Below are 27,571 nucleotides of genomic sequence, written 5' to 3' on the forward strand. Positions count from 1 at the left end.
AAAGGATCGAGGGAAGCACTGGCAGGGAAGGACAGTGCGCCGTAAGGAGTGAAGCAGGATGTCATAGCAAAAAGCTTAACAGCAGCCCTGACCGGTTTGGCTCAGTGGATAGAGCGTCGGCCTGCGGACTGAGGGGTCCCGGGTTCGATTCCAGTCAAGGGCATGTACCTTGGTTGCGGGCACATCTCCAGTAGGGGGTATGCAGGAGGCAGCTGATTGATGTTTCTCTCTCATCGATGTTTCTAACTCTCTATCCCTCTCCCTTCCTCTCTGTAAAAAACCAATAAAATATATACTTAAAAAAAAAAAAAAGCTTAACAGCACAAAGGGCCAGGCAAAGCAGCATCACCAACAATGTTTCAGTGTAAAGACGTATGAAGGCAGAAAGCACCGCAGTCTGGCCCAGGAGCTGTGGGGCAACTCCCCTCAGACATCTCTGCCCCTGAGAGAATCACTGTGCTCCAGAGTAACACAAGCACGGACACGACGGTGCTGAAATAAAACTGTTTAACAGAAAGTGTTTAAGTTGGAGAGAGGTGCATTTTTTTCCCCAAAAGATGTCAAGATTCTCTGCTTGGATCAAGATTCACCGATTTCTGAATGTCTGCTTATGTGAAAAGGATGGATGAAAAGCAACAGAGTTTAGTGGGGAAATGGAACATGAGTTCAGGAGGCAGGCAAGGCTCAGGCTCTGACATCTAGACGGTGTGGGAGTCTTCGGCACAGGGGACGTAGCCGAAGTCAGAGAAGAGAGGAGAGCGTGTGTGCCACGTCGGAGGGAGGTCGGTCGCAGAGCTGGCGAGGGCAGGACCCAGGACCACCGACTCTCAGGGAGGCCAGAAGAGGCAGAGGAGCTTGTAAACAAGATGCAGGAGAAATGAGAACCACGGAGGAAAACCTGAAGGACGTACAGTCACCAGAACCATGGCAATAGAGTGTTTCCAGCATGTGTCACATGCTGCTGAACAGGAAAGCTCAGTAGAAGGAAGAGGATCCCCTGGGCACAGTGAAATGAGAGGGCATTAGTATCTAAAACAGATTCAAGAGTAACAATGACATCTGAATCAAGAATTTAGCCATCGGGGGAGGGAAGGGAAGAGCAGGAAGGGAAATTTAGCTGGAGACAAAGGGGAAAGGTGGCATGTGGGGTTTGTAATGAATAAGAAAAGCTTACATATGTCTGATGCTAATGAGAATGAGCAAGTAGAGGGAGGCTAAAGAAACAGGAGGGGGAAAAAAGGCCAATAAATGGAGTAAGGCCTCCGAAAATGTGGAAGAAAATGAAAGCCCCAGCATAACAGAGGGATTGGATTGAGAGGAAGTATAAAGGGAAGCAGATCTGATGCAAGGACCTGGAGGGAGTTCCTGTCTAATGTTTTCTTTCTTCTCTGAGAGGTAGCAGGTAGGTCGTCAGCTAAGAGTGAAGGAGCCTCCAGGTGAGCAGAAGAGTTACAAGTCTGAGAACAGTAGAGATTTTAAATCATCACCATGGAGAACCCAAGAGGAGGAATATGAGGCCCCTCCAATCTCCCCTCGGAATTCACATCCTAAACTGTGGATCATAGACCTTGTGACCATAGACATGGTTGAGATGCACTCTGAATGCCAGGTTTTTAAAAATGGGATCCTTTCTTTCTTTAACCAGGTCCTACGTACCCTCAGTACACAGAGAAGGACCCAGATTTGAATGTGTAATAGCCCGACAGACCCCTCCATCAGCAAATTCCAAGAAATCAATTTTAGACTCATATTTTAATAAATGGCTAATATCAAAACATAACACTGAAAAAATACAATGTGTAACCAAATTGAGAACCGAAAGACAAAATACTGCAGTGAAAAAAGTCCTAAGTCATTACTGATTTCTATTTAGAATTACAATTTCTAATATTAAATGTTCCTTTTCCATTTGTTTTGGGTCAAGAGGTTATTAACACCATTAAAAAGGGTTAATAGAAAAATATGGTCTAGGACAAAATTGTGTTGTTATAGTTTGCATGAATGCCTGTTATTGGGAAATTACCAGTTCTTACAAACAACCATTCCTAGTCCATTAAGGGACTGCCAATTACATCAAAACCCCTCTCCTACTGTATTTTATTTTCCAATTAGTAGTATTCTAGAGACAAAGCACAGGTTACAATATAAACTATACGTCTAATATGCTAATTAGATGACCTTCTGGACGAAGCCAGGGCTGCGAGGGAAGCCCGGGTCCCAGGTGCCAGAGGGAAGCCAGTGCCGGCAGCCAGAGGAAGGAAGGCCTACTCTTGCACAAATTTCGTGCATTGGGCCTCTAGTCTAATTATAAAAGACAATAGTGTGTTACTGGAATAGGCAACATCCCATTGCAATCAGTGTGAAAGTAAATCATGAATCTCAAAGGTGAATATGAAATAATATTCATAGGAGCTATGTCAAGAACAGAAGTAAATACAGACTTAGCAGACATTAATAACTCCACATCCTAAAAATACACAAAGATTAACATATAAAAGGGAAATTTCCTCCATCATATTAAAATACACTTTGCATAAAAGACTTGCCTGGAGTGATTATTGCATTGATTAACAAAACAATATAGAATAGGATAAAAGTTAATAATCTACTGCATGGAAATAACTATTCACCTAAGCACTCAGAAGGATCTAAAAAGCTCATGCAGGTAGGCAAATTCCAGGATTTATCAGGGGCACAAGGATGAATGATCTTAGCCATGGCTTCTCCTAGATCAGCGGTTCTCAACCTGTGGATAGCAATCCCTTTGGGGGTCGAACAACCCTTTCACAGGGGTCACCTAAGACCATCGGAAAACACACATATAATTGCATATTGTTTTTGTGATTAATCACTATGCTTTAATTATGTTCAATTTATAACAATGCATATCAGATATGTACATTACAATTCATTAATAGTAGCAAAATTACAGTTATGAAGTAGCAACGAAAATAATTTATGGTTGGGGGTCACCACAATGTGAGGAACTGTATTAAAGGGTCACAGCATTAGGAAGGTTGAGAACCACTGTCCTAGATTCACCCTCACATCCAATCACTTGTGATGTGGAGCAATCATTTCCAAAACATGCTGTCTCTGACCAGATCCCCACCATTTCGTCCACCAGGGAAGAACTGTGTCTCCCTTGTAGGTTAGGACATACACCTACCTTCCCACTGGCCTGTCAGCACCAAGGTCCTGTTAATTACCACATCGATTTCCGTAGCTCCATCTTCCACAGCCAATTTGACCTCTTCTAATCGTGTTTTTAAATGAGTCTGTCCAGCTGGAAAGCCAGTGGCCACTGGTAGAGAACAGAAAAAAGAAAAGAAAGGAAGGAACTTCGTTTGGTCAACAAAGAATTTCAGACAAAATAAATCAGCATTTAAAGACCAAAGCATTCATGACACTTAAAAACTTCATGCATATCCTGATAAGTGTGAAGAAACAGAATGTTATCTCATATAGTAATGGCATTAGGACAGACATCAGCATTATATCCTCGCGTCTAGAAGACCTGAAATCAAGTTGCTTCAGAGATGCTCATGAGGGTACTCTGAGCAAATAGCAATTTAAAAAATGTCATCACACTGATGCTCATAAAATAGTAGCTGTATCCCTATCTTGATATCTGGACACTAATTACGCATCCCACTCAGGTGGCCTTCAATGCATTTTTTATTTACCATTCACATTTTTAGCCATTGTAACCAAATTGTAAGGTAGGTTCCTCCCAGTGCCTATCTTAAAAGAACCAGCTAAGCAGACAGGAATAAAGGAAAGAGAATGAAGAAAAAGCACCTGATCAGTGCACAAAACTGGGGCAGGGACAGAGCTGGGAAGAGCAGAGCCAGATATAAAGAAAATGAAAACACAACTACAGTTTTGGAAAAGTATTAAACATTTTGACATGCATCATTAACTCCATTCTGATAGCTATAGATAATCCCTTGTGTTACCTTGATGTTGTTAAATTCCTTGGGTCTGCTCCCTTAGAGGAAGGCACATTTCTCTGTTGTATAGACGAAAAGCTGAATTGACTGAGAATTTAACATCAATAAAGGTGTAGCTGCCAAATACTTTGGGAATCTTCATATATGATCGTTATATATATACTGTACATAGTGTTTCTTTTGATGTATTTTGAATACAATAAATTAACAATCTTTATAGCTACTTTTTTAAAGCACCAGGATATTCCTCCAACATCTTTTTTTAAAATATGTTTTTATTGATTTCAGAGCGAGAGGAAGGGAGAGAGATAAAAAGATAGAAACATCAGTGAGAGAGAAACACCAATCAGTTGCCTCCTGCACGCCTACTACTGGTAATGGAGCCCTAACCAGGAATTGAACAATGACCCCTTGGTTCATAGGTCAATGCTCAACCACTGAGCCACACTGGCCAGGCTCTCCAACATCTTTTAAAAGTAAATTTTAATTTTACGTCCATCCATCCATCCACCCATCCATCCATCTATCTATGTGTAAGAGGCAGACACACACACATACCCACACACACACACTATATTGAAGCTTTTAAAAAGACTTTTCTTTCCCTTATGCCATGTCCTACATGTCTATCTTAAGTCAGTAACTCTTGAACATGCCCTCTTTTATCTTCTAGGCTTTGGGGTGTCTCTCATCAACTCCCACAGGGACAGGGATTGTCTCCCTAAGTCCAGCTCACCCCTTCTCATTTGCTCACTACCATGCCCTAACTCAGGACATCATGAAGTGGATCGTGGTCTGCCTCTGCTTAAAACCTTTCCATACCTTCCCCATCACCAGAACACAGCCCAAATGGCACAGCCTGGCATGGTCTCCATAAGATCTCCAGCTTCAACTCCCATAGTCCCGACTCTGTCCCACCTTAGGATCCAACAATTGCAAACCACCTGAAGTTCTCGGAACATGCTTCTGGTTTCACCCACACTCATTCTTCTGTCTAAATGTCATTCCCTATGTTCTCAACACTGTAAACTCCCTTACCCTTTCAGACCCAGTGCAGTTATTGTTTGTCTCTATGAAGCATTCATTCCCTTACTCTCCAAGTGTCACCACCCTCTGCAGAATAAATAAGTTCCCGCTCAGAGTTACCACTACCTTCTGCATGACTTTATTATCATATTTTACATTTATATCATATACTACACATCTGGCATTATGATTTTTTAAATTGGATTATTCCTCCAAAACAACTAAGTTGCCTTAAGGACAGGGATACAGGTCTATATTTTTGAGAATATAATTCCCTTTGATTAAAGGGATTAGTAATTAGTTCATGTTAATTGCTACTTGGAAGGCAATTAATAAATACTAAAAGAATAAATACAACCGATCAAATACATAAAACTGATTAAAAGCATAGTGTACAACTATACGTAAAACCCTAAGATGTCTGAGCCGAAGAACTGGAAACATGTTGAAAGACATCAACAAAAGCCACACCAGTTTTACCTGATGCCACGGGAATAGTACAGCCGGCAGCCTTCAGCGCTTTCACGGCATCACACACGCGGGCAGGGTAGACACAAACGGCAGCCGTAGTGATGCCTATGAAGAAAGAAACCACAGCAGCCTTCTGAATGTGAAGTTCAATATGCCTTTAACTATTATCTATAGCACAGTATCGACAGAAATCAAAATGAGAGGAAAAAAGAATTCCCCCACGATGCGGCAAAAATTAAAAGATTTTTATTTTTTTTAATTTTATTTTATTGTTTAAAGTATTACAAATAGTAGTACATATGTCTCCTTTTTTCCCCCCCCACTGACCTTCCCCCGACCTCCCCTATCCTTTAGCACATGCCCTCACCCCACCCTCCCCCCAGTGTCTCGTGTCCATTGCTTATGCTTATATGCATGCATACAAGTCCTTCAGTTGATCTCCCCCCGCCCCAAAACTCCCCAGCCTTCCCACTGTAATTTGACAGTCTGTTCGATTTTTATTTTCCACATTTCTTTCCAGTTCTTGACAACACGGATCATTTTCTCATCGTTACAGTCATAGAATAAAACAATTGTGATACATTGTTCTTTGAAGTTAACATAACACGACTTTTTTAAAATTCTTAAATAATAAGGGTGGTGGTCTTGGGTCAATAAAACTATCTTATTTCATGTAATTAATAAAATCCAGATTTGTCCAGCATTCAGAAAGTGGATGAAAAAAATATAAGCTAACCTTACAGGGTAGTATAGCAAAATGACATTTAATTAATCCTACCCTCTCTTTTATAAAAAATAATCTATATATATAAAAGCCCAGTGACTGGAATGGCAGGACAACCAGAATGATCGGTGGCTATGACACATACTGCGGCAGCTAACCAGCCTGATCCAGACCCCCAATCAGCCCCCCCCCACCACCCTGGGCCAGTTTGGCCCTCGATCGGCCCCTCCCACGCCAATCAGGGTTGGGGCCAGCCGGCCAACCGCCCACGGCCCCTCCCCCCTGCCAGCCCAGCCCGATGGGCCCCCATCAGGGCAGCCAGCCAGACCACCTGTGCACAAATTCATGCACCGGGCCTCTAGTAAATAAATATGGAACCTCCATTTTGAGGAATAAGCTCTTACAAAAATAAAAATTAAATTAAACACTATAAAACAAAACAATAACATAAAGCATACAGAGTTGTTACATTTTTTAGCCCCTCTCCCCCAAAGCTGATACTATTAAGTATTACTAGTAGGTATTGTTTTTATTGTCAACTCAAGAAAAACATCATAAATATTTTTCAAAAGCTGTCCAGTTTTTTAGGTCTACAACTTATCTACATATCCAGTTGCACTCATTACAGACACCCTTCATGGAAAGACCTGGCTCCTGACACCAGCCCAGCGAACAACAGGGCACGTCCTCCTGCAAACAGCATTTAGCCGTCCAGGTCTTGGTCTCCTCATTTAGAAATATCGGCCAGCGTGGTTCAGTTGTTGAGCACTGACCTATGAACCAGGGGGTCACAGTTCGATTCCCAGTCAGGGCACATGCCAGGATTGTGGGCTCGATCCCCAGTGTAGGGCATGCAGGAGCCAGTCGATCAATGATTCTCTCTCATCATTGATGTTTTTATGTCTCTCTCTCTCCCTTCCTCTCTGAAATCAATAAAGATACATATTTTTTAAAAAGAAATATTAGAAATAAGGAGACTGACTCTCAAAGGTCTCCTCCATTTCTAAAATATTAAAGTTTTGTACTTATAGCAACTTTCTAAAGTTGCTGTAAGTTCTTTCATGTATACTAAGAAAGTGAATAAAACTTTTCTCAAAAGATCGAACCTAATATACAAGCATGTAATATTTCCCATTTGCATTTTATTCTCAAAAGTATTTCATTTGCTCACAGAAAATACTTTATGTATGAGACGTGATTATTAAGTAATGAGACTGGCTTTTTCACATGTGGCTGGGGAATCAGAATCAGTATTTTAGAGTCACTAGATAGAAAATTTCTAAAAACTGAAGAAATGAAAAGAAAAATGAAGAAGTTCTCTACCAGCAACTTGAATCCATGATGGAAAGAACAGACCTACACATAAGACTCAGATTCTCTCCCTGCTGTTTTTCAGAGAAGAATCTAATTATTTGTCTGTGTACACAATTCTATCACTTGGATTTTATTGTTACTATCATTTTAGCAGCTGAATCTTGTCTTAAGTCCTCTGGATTTAGTCATCAGTATTGTAAAAAGGAAAAACCCAGACAGATTATACACCATACAATACCTTTATCGTGCATATTTAAAGCTTCCAAGAGATCCTCCCGGATTGGATACTTGGCTTTATAACAGAGCCTTTGAATGTTGGAATATGTGTCATCGCCTGAAAGTGTAGTAAGATCTATAAAGGTAACAGCTTTCAGGAGCCAAGCAGCCTGGTTTGAAGGAAAATAAAACTAAAGTTAAAAAAAAAAAAAATCAATCTCCAACCCACTTAGTTAGCAGAGAATCACTAGACAAACATGAATGCTAAAAGCTGACATCTATACTATTCACAGCATATCATTCTGTTATAAACATTGCTAAGAGTGACCAACAACCTGAGTATCACATAGAATAAAATAAAAGGGGGAAGAGTAGTCTTACTTTTTTTTTTCTCCCATAGATATTCCAATTTGAAATCCCTAATAGATCCAGTCTCCCCACATCTGACTTCTCCATCTCATTCACAAGGAGCCCCTCACAGCCACCCCACATGGAAGAACATGGGAACAAGAGCATTTCTGTCTTACGTTTCACCTCCAGCCCTGGGATCTCAGATGAGATAGTATAAAAAGACTCCATGTGCTAGCTGGTTGCTCAGTGGTTAGGGCACCAGCCCTCCAACTGAAGAGTCCCGGGTTCAATTCCAGTCAAGGGCACATACCTCGGTTGCAGGTTTGATCCCCGTAGGGCATGTGCAGGAGGCAACAAATCGATGCATCTCTCTCACATTAATATTTCTCTTTTTTTTTGCCTCTCCCCCTCCCTTCCACTCTCTCTAAAAATCAATGGGAAAAATAGCCTCGGGTGAGGATTAACAACAAAAAAAGACTCCCTAACTCCTTTGTTTGTTTGTTTCGATTTAATCCAATTCCATTTTTAAATAATATTCGTATCTCACAACTCATTCTGACTAGTTTTCTTTTAACTTTTCAAACAGCATATCTCCAAAGATGAACAAAATGTGAGATGTCACCCAAAAGGATTTGATCACAACACTTTGCCTCCCTGGTAAAATGGACTCTCAATTCCTTTTAGTCCTGCGAGGCATCGAACGTCTTTGGTTGGTAGCCACAGGAGAATATGCTTACCACAAGTACTCCACGCAACATCATTTTTCTGAATTTTGAAACATGATTTATGAAAATTAATACGAAGGAAAACACGATGGTCAAAGGAGGTCACCTAAGGGCCTCAACCGTGGGCACACCCGGTTTGGATGTAACGGTTTGAAAATTAAAACAGAAGCCATCCAAAGGAGGTATGTCTAAGAAACTGAATAAATGTGTTGAGAAAAGATGCCATTGAGTGCACTCATGAATAAAGATGCCTCAAAATCATTTGCGGCTTTGCCACTCAAGAGTGATAACAATTTTAACTTGTTTGGATAAATGTGTTATCTTTCTCCAACCCATCATCATCATATATGAATTATTAAAATAAGTCATGGACAGCTGCAATCTTTTAAGGTTAGATGCATCTTGAGCGAAATTCAATACTGCGGCCTTGAGGGAAGAGCCAGGCACTGGAAAGTACAGGCACTAAGAAGAAGCCTTACCTGCCACTCCTTCTTCACGGTCCTGCGAGCCTGGATTTGTTGAGCGCGTCTCAGGACCGCCGGTTGATTCACTTGTATTTTGGAGATCCAGCTGAGGTCTAAAAGGGAATGAAGAATACTTTTTAAAACTTAATAAGTTTTATTAAATACAGTCACCCATTTTTTTTTTTTTAACACGGCCCTTGAAAGGATATATTTATCATCTGGCACCACAGCTCTGTTAGAGCTTAGGTTTCTTTTTCGCGCAACTACAAATAAATAACCTTGCTGAAAGAAGCCCAGTCATGAAAAGGCATGCTTCGTGGAAAGTTAAGTACATTTGGAACCGGAAGAGCCTGCATTGATTCATTACACCGACGTGTCTAACAATGGGGGGGACATGTTGTACTGCCCGGGCCACGTGCCTCGCTTCTGACAGCGAAGACTTATGTGTGAGTGCCCAGGCCAGGAGAGCAAACGATTAAAACATACTTAAGTGAATTGATGTTGGGCCTTAAAGGAATCCTCAATCACTACCCCCTCACTGACAAGATTAATATCTACTACATGCTGACATGATACAACCCATTCTTTCCTCAAAGGGGAATTTTTCAGAATGTATTAGAAATCACAACATTGATATAGCAGAGGTTAGGAAAAGGAACAGAAACAAGCTGCTCAAAATTCCAGAAGACATCTCTGTCGCTTCGGTTTTGAAAGGCTCTTTCCGACGCCATCCCACCCGCCATTCTCCGCTGGTTGACTGAAATTTCTACTTTAAGACCCAGCCTGTATGGTTTTCTTTGTGAAAACACTGCCAGCTCCTCGCACAGAGCCAACATGTGGATCTCTCTCTACTGGGGAACTTGTATCAGTTCATATTGGAGTTGGGGTAAAATTGTCTCTTATATTTCCTGTGTTGTGAGTCATGACCTTACTCATCTCTGAGTGTCCAAACCAAACACAGTGTCGGGCGCACATGAGGTGCAACTGCACCCACCAACACTCTGTAACACAGGTGGCCTCACCCATTTGCCTTCTATAACCAACCTCATTCTACATCCCTCTAGCAACCTCATGTTTTTAAAGAATCTTCTCAGCAGAGCCTTAAAGGACTATTGTAGAAAAGGTTACTCATGAGGAAATGTGTCACAATTCAACAATTATTTATAAAGTGATGGGGGAAACTGCTGATTACATATTGGACTATGTAACAACACAAATAATAAATTATTTGCATCTACCACAAAAATAAAATTACAAAGATAGTCAGTTTCTACAAAAGACTCTCTCTCTACTTCTCTCTCTTCCTCTCATTTCCATTCGACGGTGTAGAAATTGCAAGTTAGCATTTGAATGATTAATAATGATATTCTTATTTTAAATATCACTGAAGAAGGAACATAGTCTGGGTGCTTTTTTCCCTAATTAAATGATTGTGTTAGCCGAAATCATTTAACAAACAGATTTTTAACATTTCAATCCATCTGTTCCTGCTTGTCTGCTGAACCAACTTCACAGAGAACTGGAGTCTAAGGTCAGGCACATGAAATCTGCCTCTTCCTCCCCACCGCAAGGGAACAGAACCAGACAGACACACTGGACTCATCCCAGTTTTTCTGAGACCTATAAGAACTTCTCCCTAACCAAAGGTAGGGGGCTCTTTTTTTTTTTTTTTTAACTACTACTAATGGTGATCAAGTTCATGGAAAAGAATGTTTCCGGCAGATAGTAAAAATGAGTGAAGCAAGCAGCTTGGTGAAATACAATACTCACCACCAGGCAGCCATGGACAGTAGTCAAAAGAGGGAAGCCTATGACGGCAGGGCACACTTTGAGGGTCTGTCCTTTATTTCATGTGACACTTCCTGGAAGCATCTCCCCACTTCTTCTCTACCCCCCCACCCACTCCGGCCACGGCCGCCAGAGCGGTCTCAGGCAATCCCGATCTTCATAATCTGACTTCCTCCTCCCTCTCATGCCCTGTCTTCTCCCTCTCTACCAACTGAGCTCTGTGGCACAGCCTTTCCAAAGCACTGGGAGTTCACTGACACATTCCACCAGGTTCTGCCTCTGGACCTGTGCAGGCTGCCGGTCCCTTCTGCCTAGAATGCCTTTCCTTATCTCGCCTGGACAGGGAGCCCTTACTCAACCTCTAAGACTCAGTTCAAGGATCGGAACAGACATTTTTCCAAAGAAGACATACAGAGGGCCAACAGGTACATGCAAAGATGCTACACATCACTGATCGGGAGGGAGATGCAAATCAAAACCACCATGAGCTATCACCTCACACATTTAAAAATAAAACAGAGAAGTGTTAGTGAGGCTATAAAGAAAAGAGAACCCTTGTGCACTGTTGGTGGGAACGTAAATTGGTGCAGCCACTCTGAAAAACAGTATGAAGGTTACTCAGAAAAATGAAAAACAAAACTACCAAACGATTCAGCAATTCCACCTGGATTTTTTTCTAAAGGAAACAAAATCACTAAATCAGAAAGACATGGGCACCCCCATTTTCACTGCAGCAATATTTTACAGTAGCCAAGATATGGAAACAACCTAATTGTCCACTGACAAATGAATGAATAAAGAATTAAATGGAATATTATTATATTATTTAGTCATGGAAAAGGAAATTTTGACATTTGTAACACTACAGATGGACCTTGAGAACATTACCCTAAGTGAAATAATTCATTCAAAGACAAATATTATATGATCTCACTTAGATGTGGAAGCTAAAAAAACAAAACTAAAAAAAGCTGAACTCAGCCCTAGCTGGTTTGGCTCAGTGGATAGAGCATAGGCAAGTGGACTGAGAAGTCCCGGGTTCAATTCCGCTCAAGGTCATGTACCGTGGTTGCAGGCTCCTCCCCAGCCCAGGCCCTGGTCGGAGCACATGCAGGAGGCAACCAATTGATGTTTTTCTCTCACATCAATATTTCTCTCTGTCTTTCCCTCTCCCTTCCACTCTCTCTAAAAATCAATGAAAAATATCCTCCAGTGAGGATTAAAAAAAAAAAAAGCTGAACTCAGAGATACATAGAACAGATTAGATTGGTGGTTGCCAGAGGCAGGGTGTGGAGGATTGGATGTAAAATGGGTGAAGGTGGGGACAGAAGGTACAAACTTCTACAGTAGTAACAAAATCAATGTCATAAGGATGTAAAGTACAGTATGGTGACTACAGTTAATAATGCTATATTGCATATTTAAAATCACTTAAAAGTTCTCATCACAAGGGAAAAAATTATAACTGCATGGTGAAGAAGGTTAACTAATTTTATTGTGGCAATTATTTCACAACAATATATTTATCAACTTATTATGTTGTACACATAAAAACTAAGACAGTGTTACATGTCAATTATATCTCCATAAAGAATTCTCAGTCCAATGTCACCTTCTCCGTGAACCCTCTCTGAACCACAGAGGTTGAGCTATTTTGGCTTTTTTTTTTCCCATGGGCTCCTTTACAATCTGCCTTCAGTACCCTCCCCTTCGTTCTGAATGGCACTAATTTTTTTAAATGCTCATTTTCCCAACAGATTTTTAAAAATCCAAGCAAAGTGCTTAATACATGGATAGCATTCAATAAATTAGCTAAATGGCTCCCAAAGTCCAGAAATGATCTATTCTAGAAGTCTTTGCCAGTTGCTTTTTATTTTTAATGTTTATCTTTCCCCCCCCCCCAGCTTTATTGAGGTATAACTGACAAATAAAAATTATATATATTTAAGGTGTACTACTTGCTGTTTGCTTTTGTGTGGGGATTTTATTTTTTTTATTGACTTTAGAGAGAGAGGAAGGAAGAGAGAGAGAGAAACATTGATTGGCTGCCTTTTACATGTACTGGACTGCGGAACCAGGGTATGTGCCCTGACTGGTCATCATACCCACCACCTTCTAATGCAGTGGTTCTCAACCTTCTGGCCCTTTAAATACAGTTCCTCATGTTGTGACCCCAACCATAAAATTATTTTCGTTGCTACTTCATAACTGTAATGTTGCTACTGTTATGAATCATAATGTAAATATCTGATATGCAGGATGGTCTTAGGCGACCCCTGTGAAAGGGTGGTTCGACCACCAAAGGGGTCGCGACCCACAGGTTAAGAACCGCTGTATGTATATGACAACACTCCAACCAACTGAGCCACACCAGCCAGGGCTACAACTTAATGTGTGGATATACATTTTATATACACCGTAAATTAATCGCCACAATCAAGGTAATTAATATATCCATCGTCTCACACATCTACCTTTTTTGGGTGTGTGTACTCAGAACATGTAAGATCTACCTCATAGCACGTTTCCAGTATACAATACAGCATGGTTAATTCTAGTCACGTTACTATATAATAGATCTCCAGGACTTAGCATCTGGTATAATGAAACTCTGTACTCTAATTGCTTCTGATTAGAGAGGACTTTTGGTTCTCTACAAGAGAAGTCAGGACTGAGCGTGAATGGGATACCTGAAGACATTCATCTTAAAAACTAATTTTTAGTACAATCCCCCACCAAAGGTTAGAACCCGTGAGGCCTACTCTCACCCTTCTCAGATACCACTTGCCAGAGGTCCCTGCAAACCATCTCTTGGAGAATGTAATAGGATTACCTTGCTCACAGTATCAGGCTCCACTGCTAAAAATATCACTAGTGGTCATAAAATTACCCAGCCCATGTTTAATCTAGCCACAGAATTTGCCTCTGTGACCTCCCATGGTAATGAGTTATAAGTGACTATCTCATTTTATTAGCACTTAATTTGCTACTCTTTAATTTCATCAAATAACCCTTGTTCTCATATTATGGGGTCTGGGGAAAAGAAAGAACTGATTGGCCTTTGTTATGTCCTTCATAATTTTTAATATTTTACTCGAGTACCCTTTAGCGTCTCCTTTCCAGGAGAAGTGATTCTATTGCACACAATCTCATCAGGACCATAGAATCCACTCTTATGGGGCCAGGAGGGGTTTCAAGTACATGTGTCTTTGGGGAGAATAGATATGAAATCATAATTGGAAGGCGGTAATACTCTTTTCTTAACACTCTCCAGTGAAGAAAATCCCACGGTTTCTCTTAGTATGTCATTTGGTGCCTTTCAGGCTCTCTGTCATTTATAAATTTGTTCTCAAAGACTCTTCTCACAATTCTTTATTATTATTATTTTTCCTGTTCCAGTCTCAGTGGAGAGAGATCATTTTCCCCCAAAATCTACTTTGTAGCCTTTCCATCACTCCCATTTGTGTTTCTATGGCTATTTGTGAACTTCTTCACAATATAAAACATGTAACACCAAATAACTCTATAAAAGAAGGTTTATTTTGTATTTTGATTTTACCTTTGTTCCTAATGGAGAAAAACAGAAATTGTGATACTTTATTAGAGACTTTTCCCCAAAAAACTTTGGAAGAGTAAGAAAGATTAAATTTCCCATGTTTTCTTTTTTCATTCTTCCTGGGTTTTTATATGGAACTTGAGGCCTGGTGCACGACATTCATGCACTGGGGGGTGAAGGGTCCCTCAGCCCGGCCTGCGCCCTCTCGCAGTCTGGGACCCCTGGAGGATGTCCGCCTGCCAGCTGGCGGACATCCCCCGAGGGGTCCTTAGTGCTTCTGCGGAGGCGGGTGAGACTCCCGCCACCGCTGCTGTGCTTGCCAGGCGTGAGCCCCGCTTCTGGCTGAGCAGTGCTCCCCCTGTGGGAGCACACTGACCACCAGGGGGCAGCTCCTGCATTGAGCGTCTGCCCCCTGGTGGTTAGTGTGTGTCATGGAGACCGTCGTTCTGCCATTCAGTCGATTTGCATATTAGGCTTTATTATATAGGATTGTACCACCCGAATTTATTCCCTAAGGCTGTCTCCAGTCATTTTCTTATATGCACTTATACAGTTTTCATCCCAGACTCTATTACTGAGAACCTCTTGCTAATTGATTATTTCTGTGTTGTTTATTTTCAATTCTAATTTGCAATTTCCCAGGGATGAGCCACACCCTCCCATACAAGTGCCTAACACAAAAAAAGCTGCTCAATATGTCTGCTGCATCACAGTAAATTTATTTTTTACTTCAGACACTGAAACTAGTGAAGTATCAACTTGATCGCATCTAGTCTTTCTACCTTAGCCATGGAAAAGGTTAGCTTAGCTACAAAAAAAGAGCCCTGAATATCAGTACATGCCTGATCCAGCCAGGCTCAGAAGACATTCAATTTATATAAGTGAGCAGACTCAGCCTCACCCAGTTCCTACGCCAGAAAGATACAAGACAGAGACTGTGCTGGGAGCCTGATCCTTACCAGCAGATGGAATCTAGAATTAGTCTTTCTCCCAAAGTCCAGTATCCAATAAACCCTGGGTGATCCCATAGAGGGCACCCAGGCTCCCACTGGACATTAGACCACGGGGATCAGGCCTAAACCAGCAGTCAGACATCCCTCGCAAAATCCAGGACCGCTGGCTCCCAAGCTCACCTGCCTGCCTGATCACCCCCTATCCCAGCCGTGGGCAAACTGCGGCCTGCGGGCTGGATCCAGCCCGTTTGAAATGAATAAAACTAAAAAAAAAATGACCGTACCCTTTTATGTAATGATGTTTACTTTGAATTTATATTAGTTCACACAAACACTCCATCCATGCTTTTGTTCTGGCCCTCCGGTCCAGTTTAAGAACCCATTGTGGCCCTCGAGTCAAAAAGTTTGCCCACCCCTGCCCTAACCCCTCTCCTGCCAGCCTGATCAATGCATAACTGCTCCCCTGCTGGCCCGATTGCCCACAACTGCCCTCCCCTGCCAACCTGTTCACCCACAACTGCCCTCCCCTGCCGGCCCAATCACACCCAACTGCCCTCCCCTGCCGGCCTGTTCACCCACAACTGCCCTCCCCTGCCGGCCTGTTCACCCACAACTGCCCTCCCCTGCCAGCCATCTTGTGGCGACCATCTTGTGACCACATGGGGCAGCCATCTTGTGCAAGGGTGTGATGGTCAATTTGCATATTACCTCTTTATTATATAGACTATATTGCTGCAATGAAAAGTTATATAGGATAAGAAATGGAGGATGCAGGGATGGGAACGGTCAGAGAAAGTCTCTGATAAGGAAACATTTAAAACTTTTGAGCAGAACCCCAGTTGAAATAGGAAGTGAGCAATGAGGCCACTGTCCAGGGAAACAGTGTCCAGGCAGAAGTGCAAATGCAAAGGGCCTAAGGCAAGAGTGAACATGTTGTATGTGAGGCAAAACTGAGACACAGGTGTAATGGAGGAGTCAGCAAGAGGGGCAGGAAGTGGTAGAGAGAAAGTCAGAGAGGAAGGCAAGGGCCAGGCCATTGAGTAAAATGTTTTCCAAACAGAGTCATGACCCATAGATGTGTCATGATATCAATTCGGTCAGCTGCAACCAGCATTTATTTATTTATTTATTTATTTAATATATTTTATTGATTTTTTTACAGAGAGGAAGGGAGATAGAGAGTCAGAAACATCGATGAGAGAGAAACATCGATCAGCTGCCTCCTGCACATCTCCCACCGGGGATGTGCCCGCAACCCAGGTACATGCCCTTGACCGGAATCGAACCCGGGACCCTTCAGTCCGCAGGCCGACGCTCCATCCACTGAGCCAAACCGGTTTTGGCTGCAACCAGCATTTAAAAAAAAAAAAAAAAAAAAGGCACTGGCTTCCTAAGCCAGGGATTGTGGGTTCATGTCCCATCTGGGGTGCCAAAAAAATAAAAAATAAAAATAAAATAAAATAAATAAATAAAATAAAATAAAAAGAAGAAGAAATATAATAAAATAGAAAAACATCAGGGTACACTCTATGTAAAATTGGGGGGGGTCATTTACGGAAGTTCTGTTTTAATCACATGTATGTAGGCATGTACTTTGTGGCAATATAATACACAAAGCCTGTTAGAAAGCCCCTTAAGTAGGACTCTTTCAAGCTGGAAAGGACTTTAGGTGTGAAATGGGAAGTCTTTCGAGAATTCTGAGCACAGGGCTAAAAGGATTTGATTTACATTTTAAAAGCAAGCCTCTGGCTGCTGGGGGGAAGCCAATTAAAAGGCTCACACAAGAGCAGGTGGTGGCTCACACCAGAACACTCCAGTGGCGGGGCCAGTAGTGGAAACCCCATCAGTCCACTGATGGGAGCATTTCTATTCTGCCTTCAAACAAATAAGAGCGACCCCCTCTCTGGTGCCATTATTCCCATCTGGAGAGTGAACAGTCCAAGAAAAGTTGACATTCCAGAAGCAGTTCCAAGGTTCACAAAGCACACAGTTCAAGGACATTTCCTCTGCTCTCCACCCATAAATATCCTCAGATGAATGGAAGATTCACAGATTAGAACAAACTGTCAGGGCTGGTCTCTGGGCCTCCTCTCCGACCCTCTCCACACTTTAACGACTGGAATGAAATCTAACCATTCCTCCCAGTACTGACCATCTGCTGAGCTTTTAAATATATTTTTATTGATTTCAGAGAGGAAGGGATAGGGAGATAGAAACATCAATGATGAGAGAGTCATTGATCGGCTGCTTCCTGTGTGCCCCACACTGGGACCAAGCCAACAACCCGGACATGTGCCCTGTCCAGGAATCGAACCATGACCTTCTGGGTTCATAGGTCGAAGCTCAACCACTGAGCAACACTGGCCGGGCCATCTGCTGAGCTTTTAGTCTTCACTACAGTGACCACATCATTCTGGGCAACTAGGATGACACACCCTTGTCCCATCTAGTTGGGCATTTGTCTTGTACATTTCATTTTAAACAAACTTAAACCAGTTCAGGTTTGGTAGACCCCAACTTCTACCATGGTCTCCAGTAATAGTGTTAAAGGGTGTGCAGTGAGCAGAGCTCTCACCTGAATATGTGGTTCACTCTAGGAAACCAAAACCTGACTTTTTTCCACCTTCCCAAATATAACAGAAACAACACTCCCAGTACGCAGGCATTCACTGGCGGCTCAGGGCACTGGGAGTATCTGTGGCTAGCAACAGCTGAGTCCTTCCAGTCTTGAGTGATGATAGGAGAAGTAAGCAACACTATTCTTTCTCTGTAGTCATTTGCTATAGCTGCCAGCTGTGCCCTGGCCTGAGCCCCAATCTGCAAGAGATACAGCCACACCATACCACACGTCAATAGGGTCATGAGAAATGTTTGGATGTGTAGGTTAGATGAACATGGAATATGTCAGGGAATCTCTAGATTCCTTGAGGAGAGCAGACTGAAAGCAATGCTTTGGTCATTTTTTTATTCAATAAATCTAAAATTATTTATTTGGGGTTAGGTTTCTTTATTTTGAAAAAAAATCCATCAGCAGCAGTGAACTCAAAAAAAAGTACTACATTTAATGAAAAAGTAGATTCTGAATTTTTATTTCTCAGGAAAGTTGATAATCTGTAATCTGGACAAAATGCTCTTCAACATTTATCATGTGTCAACATCGCTCTACAGAGATATCACAGGCTCCAAGAAGACCCAAACTTGCTTAAAAAGCATTTGTAGATACTCCAAAAATTAGCTGTTATGTTAAGAATCCTGTGCCTAAAGATGACAATTTAATACCGCCTCAAAGGGTAGTCACATAAAACTCTGAAGCATGACTTTCCCTTCAGATAAAATGTGTGCTCTAAATATTGCTCATTTTACATCCAAATTTCCCGATGTGTATAAGAAAAAAACACACACAGCTATTCATTTTTTGTTTCCAGAAGCAGAATTTCACAAACAAGTAGGAAATAACAGTTTTATATCAGAATCAAACCACGATTCATCACTTAGCTACTATGTGACAAGAAAACTTAAGGAAGGGACATCTGGGGACAAGGAAGGAGGATTCATAAACAGCAACGACATCAGAGGAAGTGCTGGCATCAAAGGGGAAGGGAGAAAAAAGTGGGTGATTTAACGACACAAAGAATCGACTTAAAGCAACTACATTATTTCTCTACCCTTAGTGAAATAATTGATACAGGCAAGCATTACCAATGGATGCAAAAGACACTGAGTGATAAGTTCATGGGTCAAGTGGATAGGCACATGGTATAGAAGTACTGCCTCAATATACATTACTTGCAGGTCAAAGGGTTAAACGGGAACTGTACAATCGGCAGATGTCGCTGCAATCTTTTTAGACATATGACCAAACTTAACATCAGACGCTCTTTATATGCCTCATGACATGATGCAGTATGAACTACACAGCATCACTATTGAAGTGCTCTGACCAGACCTGTTTAATCTGAATCTGCTCAAGTTTTAGATAGGGGATGGTGAATTTTTGATTCTATGTGCCAACTGGACTGGCTCACGGGGTATCCAGGTACTTTTTTTAAACATTATTTCTGGGTATATCTTGTGAGGGTGTTTCGGACGGGATCAACCCCTGAATGCGTACACCGATGAAAGCAGCCTGCCCTCTGCAATGTGGGTGGGCCTCATCCAATCCCTTGAAGGCCAGAATAGAACAAAAGGCTGAGTGAGAAAGAGCTCTCTCAGTGTCTGCCTCCCCCAGCAGGGACACTGGGCTAGCCCTGACCTCTGACTTGCACTCAGAAGGGAACTTACACCATTGACTCTTCTGGTTCTCAGGCCCTCAGGCTTAGACTCGGACTCACACATTCCGCTTTCCTGGGTCTCCAGCTCACCAACTGCAGGTCGTGGACCTCTCAGCCTCCAGAATCATGTCAGCCAATTTTTTATACTATGTCTCTTTATTTATATCTACATCTATTTACCTACTACTGATTCTAGAAAAACCAGACTTAGGCAAGATACAACTTCCAAATTAAAGGAAATAGAGAAGACAGAGAAATAAGTTACATGACATCATGAGGAAATAACCAGATAAATCCCCAAGTTGGGGCAGTCAGATAATCCAATAGCATCAAACTCAGTGAAAGAAGGGATTCTATTTCAGATTAAGGGAAACAAATACAACTGAATATAATCCATAGTCCTGATTCGGAACCTGGCTTGAACCAACCAGTGATAAAATACATTTTGGGGACAACTGAAGAAATTGAAATATGAATTGGTATTAGATGATATGAAAGAATTATTTCAAATTTGGTTAATGTGACAATGGTATTAATAAAAAATATTTTTATTCCTTAAAATGCTAAAAGTATTTATTTTTTTAAATATATTTTATTGATTTTTTTACAGAGAGGAAGGGAGAGGGATAGAGAGTTAGAATCATCAATGAGATAGAAACATCGATCAGTTGCCTCCTGCACACCCCCTACTGGGATGTGCCCACAACCAAGGTACATGCCCTTGACCAGAATGGAACCTGGGACCCTTCAGTCCCCTGGCCGACGCTCTATCAACTGAGCCAAACCAGTTAGGGCCTAAAAGTATTTATGAGTAAAATGTCATTATGATTATAATTTTAATTTTAAATATTTCATGCCCTGGCCAGTGTGGCTCAGTTGATTGGGCATTGCCCATGCCCCAAAAAGATTGCCGGTTCTATTCCTGGTCAGGTACATGCCCAGGTTCTGGGTTTGATCCCGACAGGGAGCATGCAGGAGGCAGGTGGTCCATGTTCCATTCTCTCATCCATGTTTCTCTTTCTCTCTCCCTCTCCCTTCCTCTCTCTCATATCTAAATTCTTAGGTATAAGCAATAGCTAATCTAAATTTTAGTATCTGCTTAAAATTACTCATTTTCCCTGGCTGGTGTGACTGAGTTGGTTGGGCATTGTACCGTGCACCAAGAGGTCACCATTCGATTCCCTTCCCGGTCAGGGCACATGCCGGGTTGCAGCTCAGTCTCCAGTGGTGGGCATGCTGGAGAAAGCCGACAGACATTGCACTCTCACTTTGATGCTTCTCCCCCCCCTCCCCCCCCCCCCGTCCCTTCCTCCCTCCCTCCCTCCCTTCCTCTCTAAAATCAATGTTTTTTAAAAAAACATATTTAAAGTAAATAAATTACTCTCATTGGTCAGAATAGCATTACCAAAGAAAACCTCAAAAGCCATTTGGAAGGCAAAGTCAACAAAGGACTTCAAACAAATTAAACCGCCCCCCCCCCCCCAAAATATATATATATATATAATGTAATCATTTAACTCTCCTACCCAATGTAGTAATTTTAAATCCTGACTCTTAAGCAAAAATTTCATTTAGAACCTCAATGCTTTTATTTACTTATCTGCAAAGGGCATGGCATTAATTAGTTAATATAATTTACCACCAACAGCCTTTAGTATTATATCTCTGGTGCTATTTTTCTAATTATATGGACCTTTATAACAAACTGCCAGCTGACTTGATCCACTTCCCCAAGTAATACGGACACATCTAGTCAAGTAAATTTGTAAGCCTCATGCCTAGAATACTATGCCCTCCATTCTCACTGGGGAGCTCCCTCTCATCCTTCAGGTTATCAGTTTAAACATTCTCTACGAAGCTTTCCCTGATGCCTCATCCATAAGGTGTCCCTGTTCATGTGTGACCTCAACACCCTGTACTGCTCTGCTGTCAAGATTATCATTGAGAAAAACAGGACGAAGGGAAAGTCGATATTCAGTGCCATCACCAGCGCCCTTCCACTACTCAACTCCGAGAACACTAGCAGTCAGGCTATGTTCCCCCAGGCAAAACATGGGAGGATTCATCTCCAGACAGGTTAGTAAGCCAGGACAAGTGGAATAGGGATAAGTGGAACTGAGACAGGTAGTTAAATGGCCCAGCAGTTCTTGCCACCTAGTGAATTACAAAGTCCCATCTTCCCTAACTAAGGACACTTGAGAGTAAATGGTGTACACTTCTCCTCCCAACCAGAGAGCAAATGGCTTAAATCACCCTACTCAGGAGATCGGTAACAGAAATTCAATCAGTGCCATCTGTGCCAATCACACCCAAGGATGGATGAAGTCAGGGGAATAGATCTCATTTTGGTGCATCAGCATAAAGCTGATGAATATTCTATTGAGATTCTCCCCTAAAATTCCTGGCTTTAGAACACAGAAAAGAACCCTCAAGACAAAGAGGGTTCTCTCTCTGGAGCACACCCACACCTTTCTCCCCTCTCAGGCATACATCTTTACCTTTCTCCCTTACACTCTAAGGGTCCCCACAAGACTTGCAATCAGGGGAGGAATGGGTAGTGGCGGCTCGTCCTGGGCTTACCCCCTGAACTTGTCTCCAAGGCCCCCTTTTCTCTGGCTTTTCGGTGAGCTCACAGCAGCCCATCTTGGCTCACTTCTGTCACTGTGACTTTTACTTCTCAGTGAGTCCACACAGCCCAGTGTGCCGACCAAGTCCTGCCGGCCAAGGAAGCTCACCCGAGCTTTGGTGTCCAGAGTGTTTAGTGGGTCTTGGTCACAAAGACAGTTAACCCCCATGTGGCTGACCTCAGTTCCCAGCCTCCGGAGGTCAAGCTAAGACCACATGACCCAAAGCGGTCACCAGGAACCACCCTGTCAGACTATCTGGTGCGGGCCAAAGCCCCCGGAAAACAAAGACACTCTTACCAGGCAGGACAGTCCGAGGGTTCAGAGATCATCTCCCAAGAACCAAGGATAAAAGCCAGTCCTGTCTTTGGACACAACTAAATGCTTTACTACACAAATGCCTCATTCTTAAATATGAAGGGACAACCAAGGACTAGCTGATATAAAAGGAAAGCTTCTCACAGAGTAAAAACAACTGGACAGGAAAGAGTGGAGGGCACTCAGAGGCAACAGAACACTGTGGGAAGCAGAAGAAAACTTGAGAATGACTATAAATAATACCCGCATGCATAAAACAAGGGGAGAAAGCTAAAGGGGGACAGAAAGAAAAAGGGGATTCTATGGAAAGTAACCTCACCGGGTGATCTGATCATAAATTTCTAACTGGGCAGCTCAAGATGGGTAGTCAGGCCCCAGGCATATGACTTCTTTAGTGAAAGGCTAACCTTTGCCTTAAGCAAGCTCTACCCATTGTTTCTGTGCAGCTAAATTAACACACCTTTCAGGCAACCATCCTCAAGAGAGAACATAATCTTAACTATCCTGTAATCTAATTCCCACCTTCTCTCCCCCACCTCCATGTAATCTTCCTTACTTTTCCTTCTTATTTCAAATGCATAAAAGGCGCTGCAAAAAACACTTTTTCTCCTGAGCATTTCAGATATTGCTCCTGGGCATATGTTGTCAGTTTGGCTCAATCAAACTATTATAAACATTCTCTACAGGTTTGGACATTTTGTAGGTGGACACTATTAAGAAAAAGAAACTAAAGAGATCTTAGAAATTAAAAATGTGATAGAAATGAGAAGCCCAACGGAAGACTTGAAAGATGATGTGAGGGAAATCTCCTATTCCCCCTTCCTCCCAAAAGGGGGAAAAATGAGACAGTAAACAGGAGAGAAACAAAAGTTAAAATCAAAGGATCAATCAAAAAAGTCCAACATCCAAGAAGTAGGAATTCCAGGACAAAATTAAGAAAATGAAAGGGAAAAAAATTAATCAGAGAAACAATCTGAGAAAAGAGAAAGGCTACATTACAAAACGGGGATGAGAAGAGCATTAAATTTGTCAAGAGGAACACTGGATAGAAGCCAAATATAATGGGAGACAACCTTGAAATTCCTGAGAAAACAATTTCAAATATAGGATTCTATTCTCAGCTAAAATATCAATTAAATATGACTAAAGAGTAAAAGCATGTTTTGACATTCCAAGCCTTTATTTTCAGGAAGTCGCTGATAATGGCACTCCACCAAATCAGGAAGGAAACCATGAAAGAGGAAGACATGGACTCCAGAAGACAGGGCCATAATAACAGTGTGAAAAGGAAGCCTTGGGTTAAGTGGGGGAGAGCCCTGTCTACCAGGGATGCAGCAGGCTTCCAGAAAAGCTGGATTCAGAGAGGAGAGTTGAGGACACTAGGGGTGACGTCTCCTAGAAAAATACAAACCTAATGAATTACATCATCTCTTTGAATGCACCAAAAAAGCAGTTTCATTGCTGACAGCTGGCGTAGGGTTGAATTAGTAATAACTACATTGAAAACTGAGCAAATGAGACAATTCCAGAGAAAATAAAAATTTATTCAAAAAATAAAATGTAATCACAGTGTACCATATGGCTTATAAATGAATATTGACACCATCTTAACAATAGACACACTGAAAATGTATCTAATTAAAATATTGCCATAATGAGAGGATGGAAGAGGGGCCCTCGGAGAGGAAGGGGGAGATACAGTGCAAGAGAGCTAAATCTTTATCTTCCATAGCGGAACGCCAATGCATAAAATTCAAAACTGAAAAATTAAGACTCACAGTACAAGCGTGTTATTTTGAAATGTGGAGGTAAACACTAGAAGAAAAGGCTCCCTGTGGGAGCAGGAAGTATGGGTGTAGAAGGGTGGGACAGGAGTTTGCTGTATGAACTCTTATAAACATGCCTTTTTAAAGAATATATATATTCAATAAAAATTCAAGTAACATTTGAAAAGAGAGGAGAGAAGCATCTGCTAATTAATCAGGATGAATACCAGCAGGCCTTACGCTGTACAATAAAAGAAGGTGGGGAGTATTCTACATTTTTTTTTGTTTGTTTTCTTAAAGGGATCTCCAAAGACTAGTTAGTTAAAAGTAAGAGTCTGAACCCAAGACTGACACTAAAGAACCCACTTCACCTCAGTGTTTATAAACTACTTCATATTTGTCAATTATTTTATCCCTCTCACGATTCTCCCAAGAGATTTGCCTCCAGGCATACAACCAACAGTAAGGGTCAGATTATCTCCCAGTAATTCTCGAAGTTACATTCAGCTTTTTCACTTCCCCTCCATTTCATAAGTTTCATTAGGAAGCATACCATTACATTACTAAAAGATGCAGCTTCTCCTTTCTCACAGGCCACCAGGACTTACATTCTGGGCTCCACATGTGGATTTACAATATGACTAAAATCTCAGTGTATCCCAGAGGTTTTGATTTGTACAGACAGAAGAAAATATCTCAAGGGGGATATAAACAAAATGTCCTTTACAGTTTGTTCTATACCTGGCCAATCCTTCACTTTTATGAAATGAATTCAATTCTACCAGTCTAGATCAAGTGTTGGTTCTTCAGCCTCTATCTATACCTGTTACTTCACCAGGCAAAGCAAGTTAAGGGTCTATATAAGTTCATAAGTGCTTGTCAAATTTGGAAAACATGCATACACACGCACACACACACACACACACACACACACACAAAACAATATTGTGAATTAATTCTTGATTTGACAATACTTTGAAAACTGTCATTTAAAAATTAGTTCTTTCATGTTTTTCAGTCAAATTAACATCTTAAATAAATTTGCTAATAGACAAAAATTCCCATCTCACAGGACATAGTATTACCCAGATCTCAATTTTACTACTATGCATTCTCTTGAAAATACACCATTAGACTTATTAAACCAAACTTGGATTTCTGGGAAATTTTCTGATCAGTTTCTCCAAGCCCCTACATGTGCCCAGAGTTCAGAAAGAATCATTAGACCTTGAAGAAATTCATCAAGAAGCTGGAAAACTTTGGCACCCTGGCTCAGTAAAGATCCAACTCTCAGCCCTTTGAGACGATTTGATCAATTATTCTAGGAGCTTCAGAGAAAACCTATTTAAGTCTTTCCTCTCAATGAGGTACTTGATGACAGACTTTCCTAAATTAAAATCTGAAAATGTCCCAAAATGCCCTGTTATTTATTGATTTCACATGATAAGTCCACAGAAAATATTATTCATAAAGCTGCTACCCATGCTGGAAGCTGTGCCAATCACACAAATTAGAGTCCGCAAGGATACTTACATAAGAAAACAGACCTGCATACAATTAATCCTGTCAAAATATCATATACATAATTTAAATGCTACAGAATAGAACTAAAAATTATTATTATTATTTTGTTTAAATGTAAGTATGTTAAGCTCCGGGAGGAAAAAGAACAAATATCTTAATGGAACTTAATGGTTCTATAAAATCTGTACCTATTTTTCCTGAAACCTATTTCCCCATTACCACTCCTGTACTCAATGTACTCTGCTCTCAGCACGCACACACACACACACACACACACACACACACAATATCCCACTTAAATCTCATTCCAGGAAAAATCTATTACCAGTCATTTGTACTATACCCATGGATTTAAGGTAATATATGACCTCTCCCAGGAACATTTACTTTTAAGTTTGACCTCTCAGGTAAGATATAGTAAATAATGAAGGACATATTTTATGAGGGGTGTTAACAACTTATTTCCTAAAGTTTGGGAGTTCATATTATTCCTGACACCTACTCTTTTGGGCAAATACTTTGTAAAATGACCTAAGACTCACTTCAATTTTACGATTAAAATTTGTATGTTTAAATTTTGAAACCAATGCCAGAGTTTTACCAAAAATATTGCTAGTTCTCAAGCAATAGCACATGAGCATGTGTCTGAGCTCATATATCTAACATAGTCATAGGATAGCACCAATAAATCTTATCAAATGAACACTTACTCTGTAGTCTTGTTATTTATCAATTTCAAAGATGCTGATCACAAAAATAGGTTAGAAAGATAAAAGAACTTGGGATGAATAAATTCCCATGGGGTGGAGGATTCCCAATGATAAATACCTTTAACATATTCCCATATGAAGGAAAGCAAATCATTAGAAAGTTACTGAGTACATATCTCGTTTCAACCACCACTGCATTCCAGCATGCACTGCGGCTCCAACTGCCCTAGACTCTTTGAACTTCTCCTCACGACTTCATGTTATATTCCGCTCAGCAAACTTGTTCACAACCAGTTATTCTTTCATTTTAAGTTTAGAACATCCCCACATTCCTATATTTTGTGAAAGGGAAGGTAAGTAATTCTTATTGCGGCTCACTACCTTTCAGGCACTGTGCCAATTGCTCTACTTATAATATCTCTTTTAATCTTCACAACTACTCTATGACTGAGCTTTTATTCACCTCATTTTTTAAGTGTGAAAACTCAAAAAACAATAGGTAGAAGAATCAGGATTTGAATCCCACAGATTCAGAATTCAAAGTCTAATTTCCTTTCAAAAAAGAAGTTATGTTTAATTAAATGGGCAACCATCCCAACATATATATTAATTTGCAGAAAATTTTAATCTGGTTAGTCTAGAACTAAATAACCAAATTCTCAATCTTGAACATGCGATTCTGATTTGAAACCAAAGTGAACTAAGTTTTGAAAGCAAAGGAAAATTTTAAAAAGAAACATGTGTTGTGTAACTGGTATATGCATTATCCATGTTTTATGTCACCTTCTCACTACCCTTTGATTTGCAGAAAATATCA

At 41.1% G+C, this 27,571-nt stretch overlaps 1 protein-coding gene across 1 annotated transcript in view; it reads right to left on the minus strand.

The window, feature by feature from the left end:
- Window positions 1–27,571, minus strand: part of DERA (deoxyribose-phosphate aldolase) — a 92,572-nt gene that overhangs the window by 54,657 nt on the left and 10,344 nt on the right. Inside the window, exons 2-5 of the mRNA XM_070410635.1 lie at window positions 9,260–9,357; window positions 7,727–7,874; window positions 5,460–5,555; window positions 3,170–3,304 (exon numbers count right to left, since the gene is read on the minus strand). Of these exons, the coding sequence (XP_070266736.1) occupies window positions 3,170–3,304; window positions 5,460–5,555; window positions 7,727–7,874; window positions 9,260–9,357 (477 nt within the window). The remainder of the gene's footprint in view (window positions 1–3,169; window positions 3,305–5,459; window positions 5,556–7,726; window positions 7,875–9,259; window positions 9,358–27,571) is intronic.

Source organism: Myotis yumanensis, unplaced genomic scaffold, assembly GCF_028538775.1.
Source record: "Myotis yumanensis isolate MYYU_CA2020_CCGP unplaced genomic scaffold, mMyoYum1.0.hap1 SCAF_3, whole genome shotgun sequence".
NCBI lineage: Eukaryota > Metazoa > Chordata > Mammalia > Chiroptera > Vespertilionidae > Myotis > Myotis yumanensis.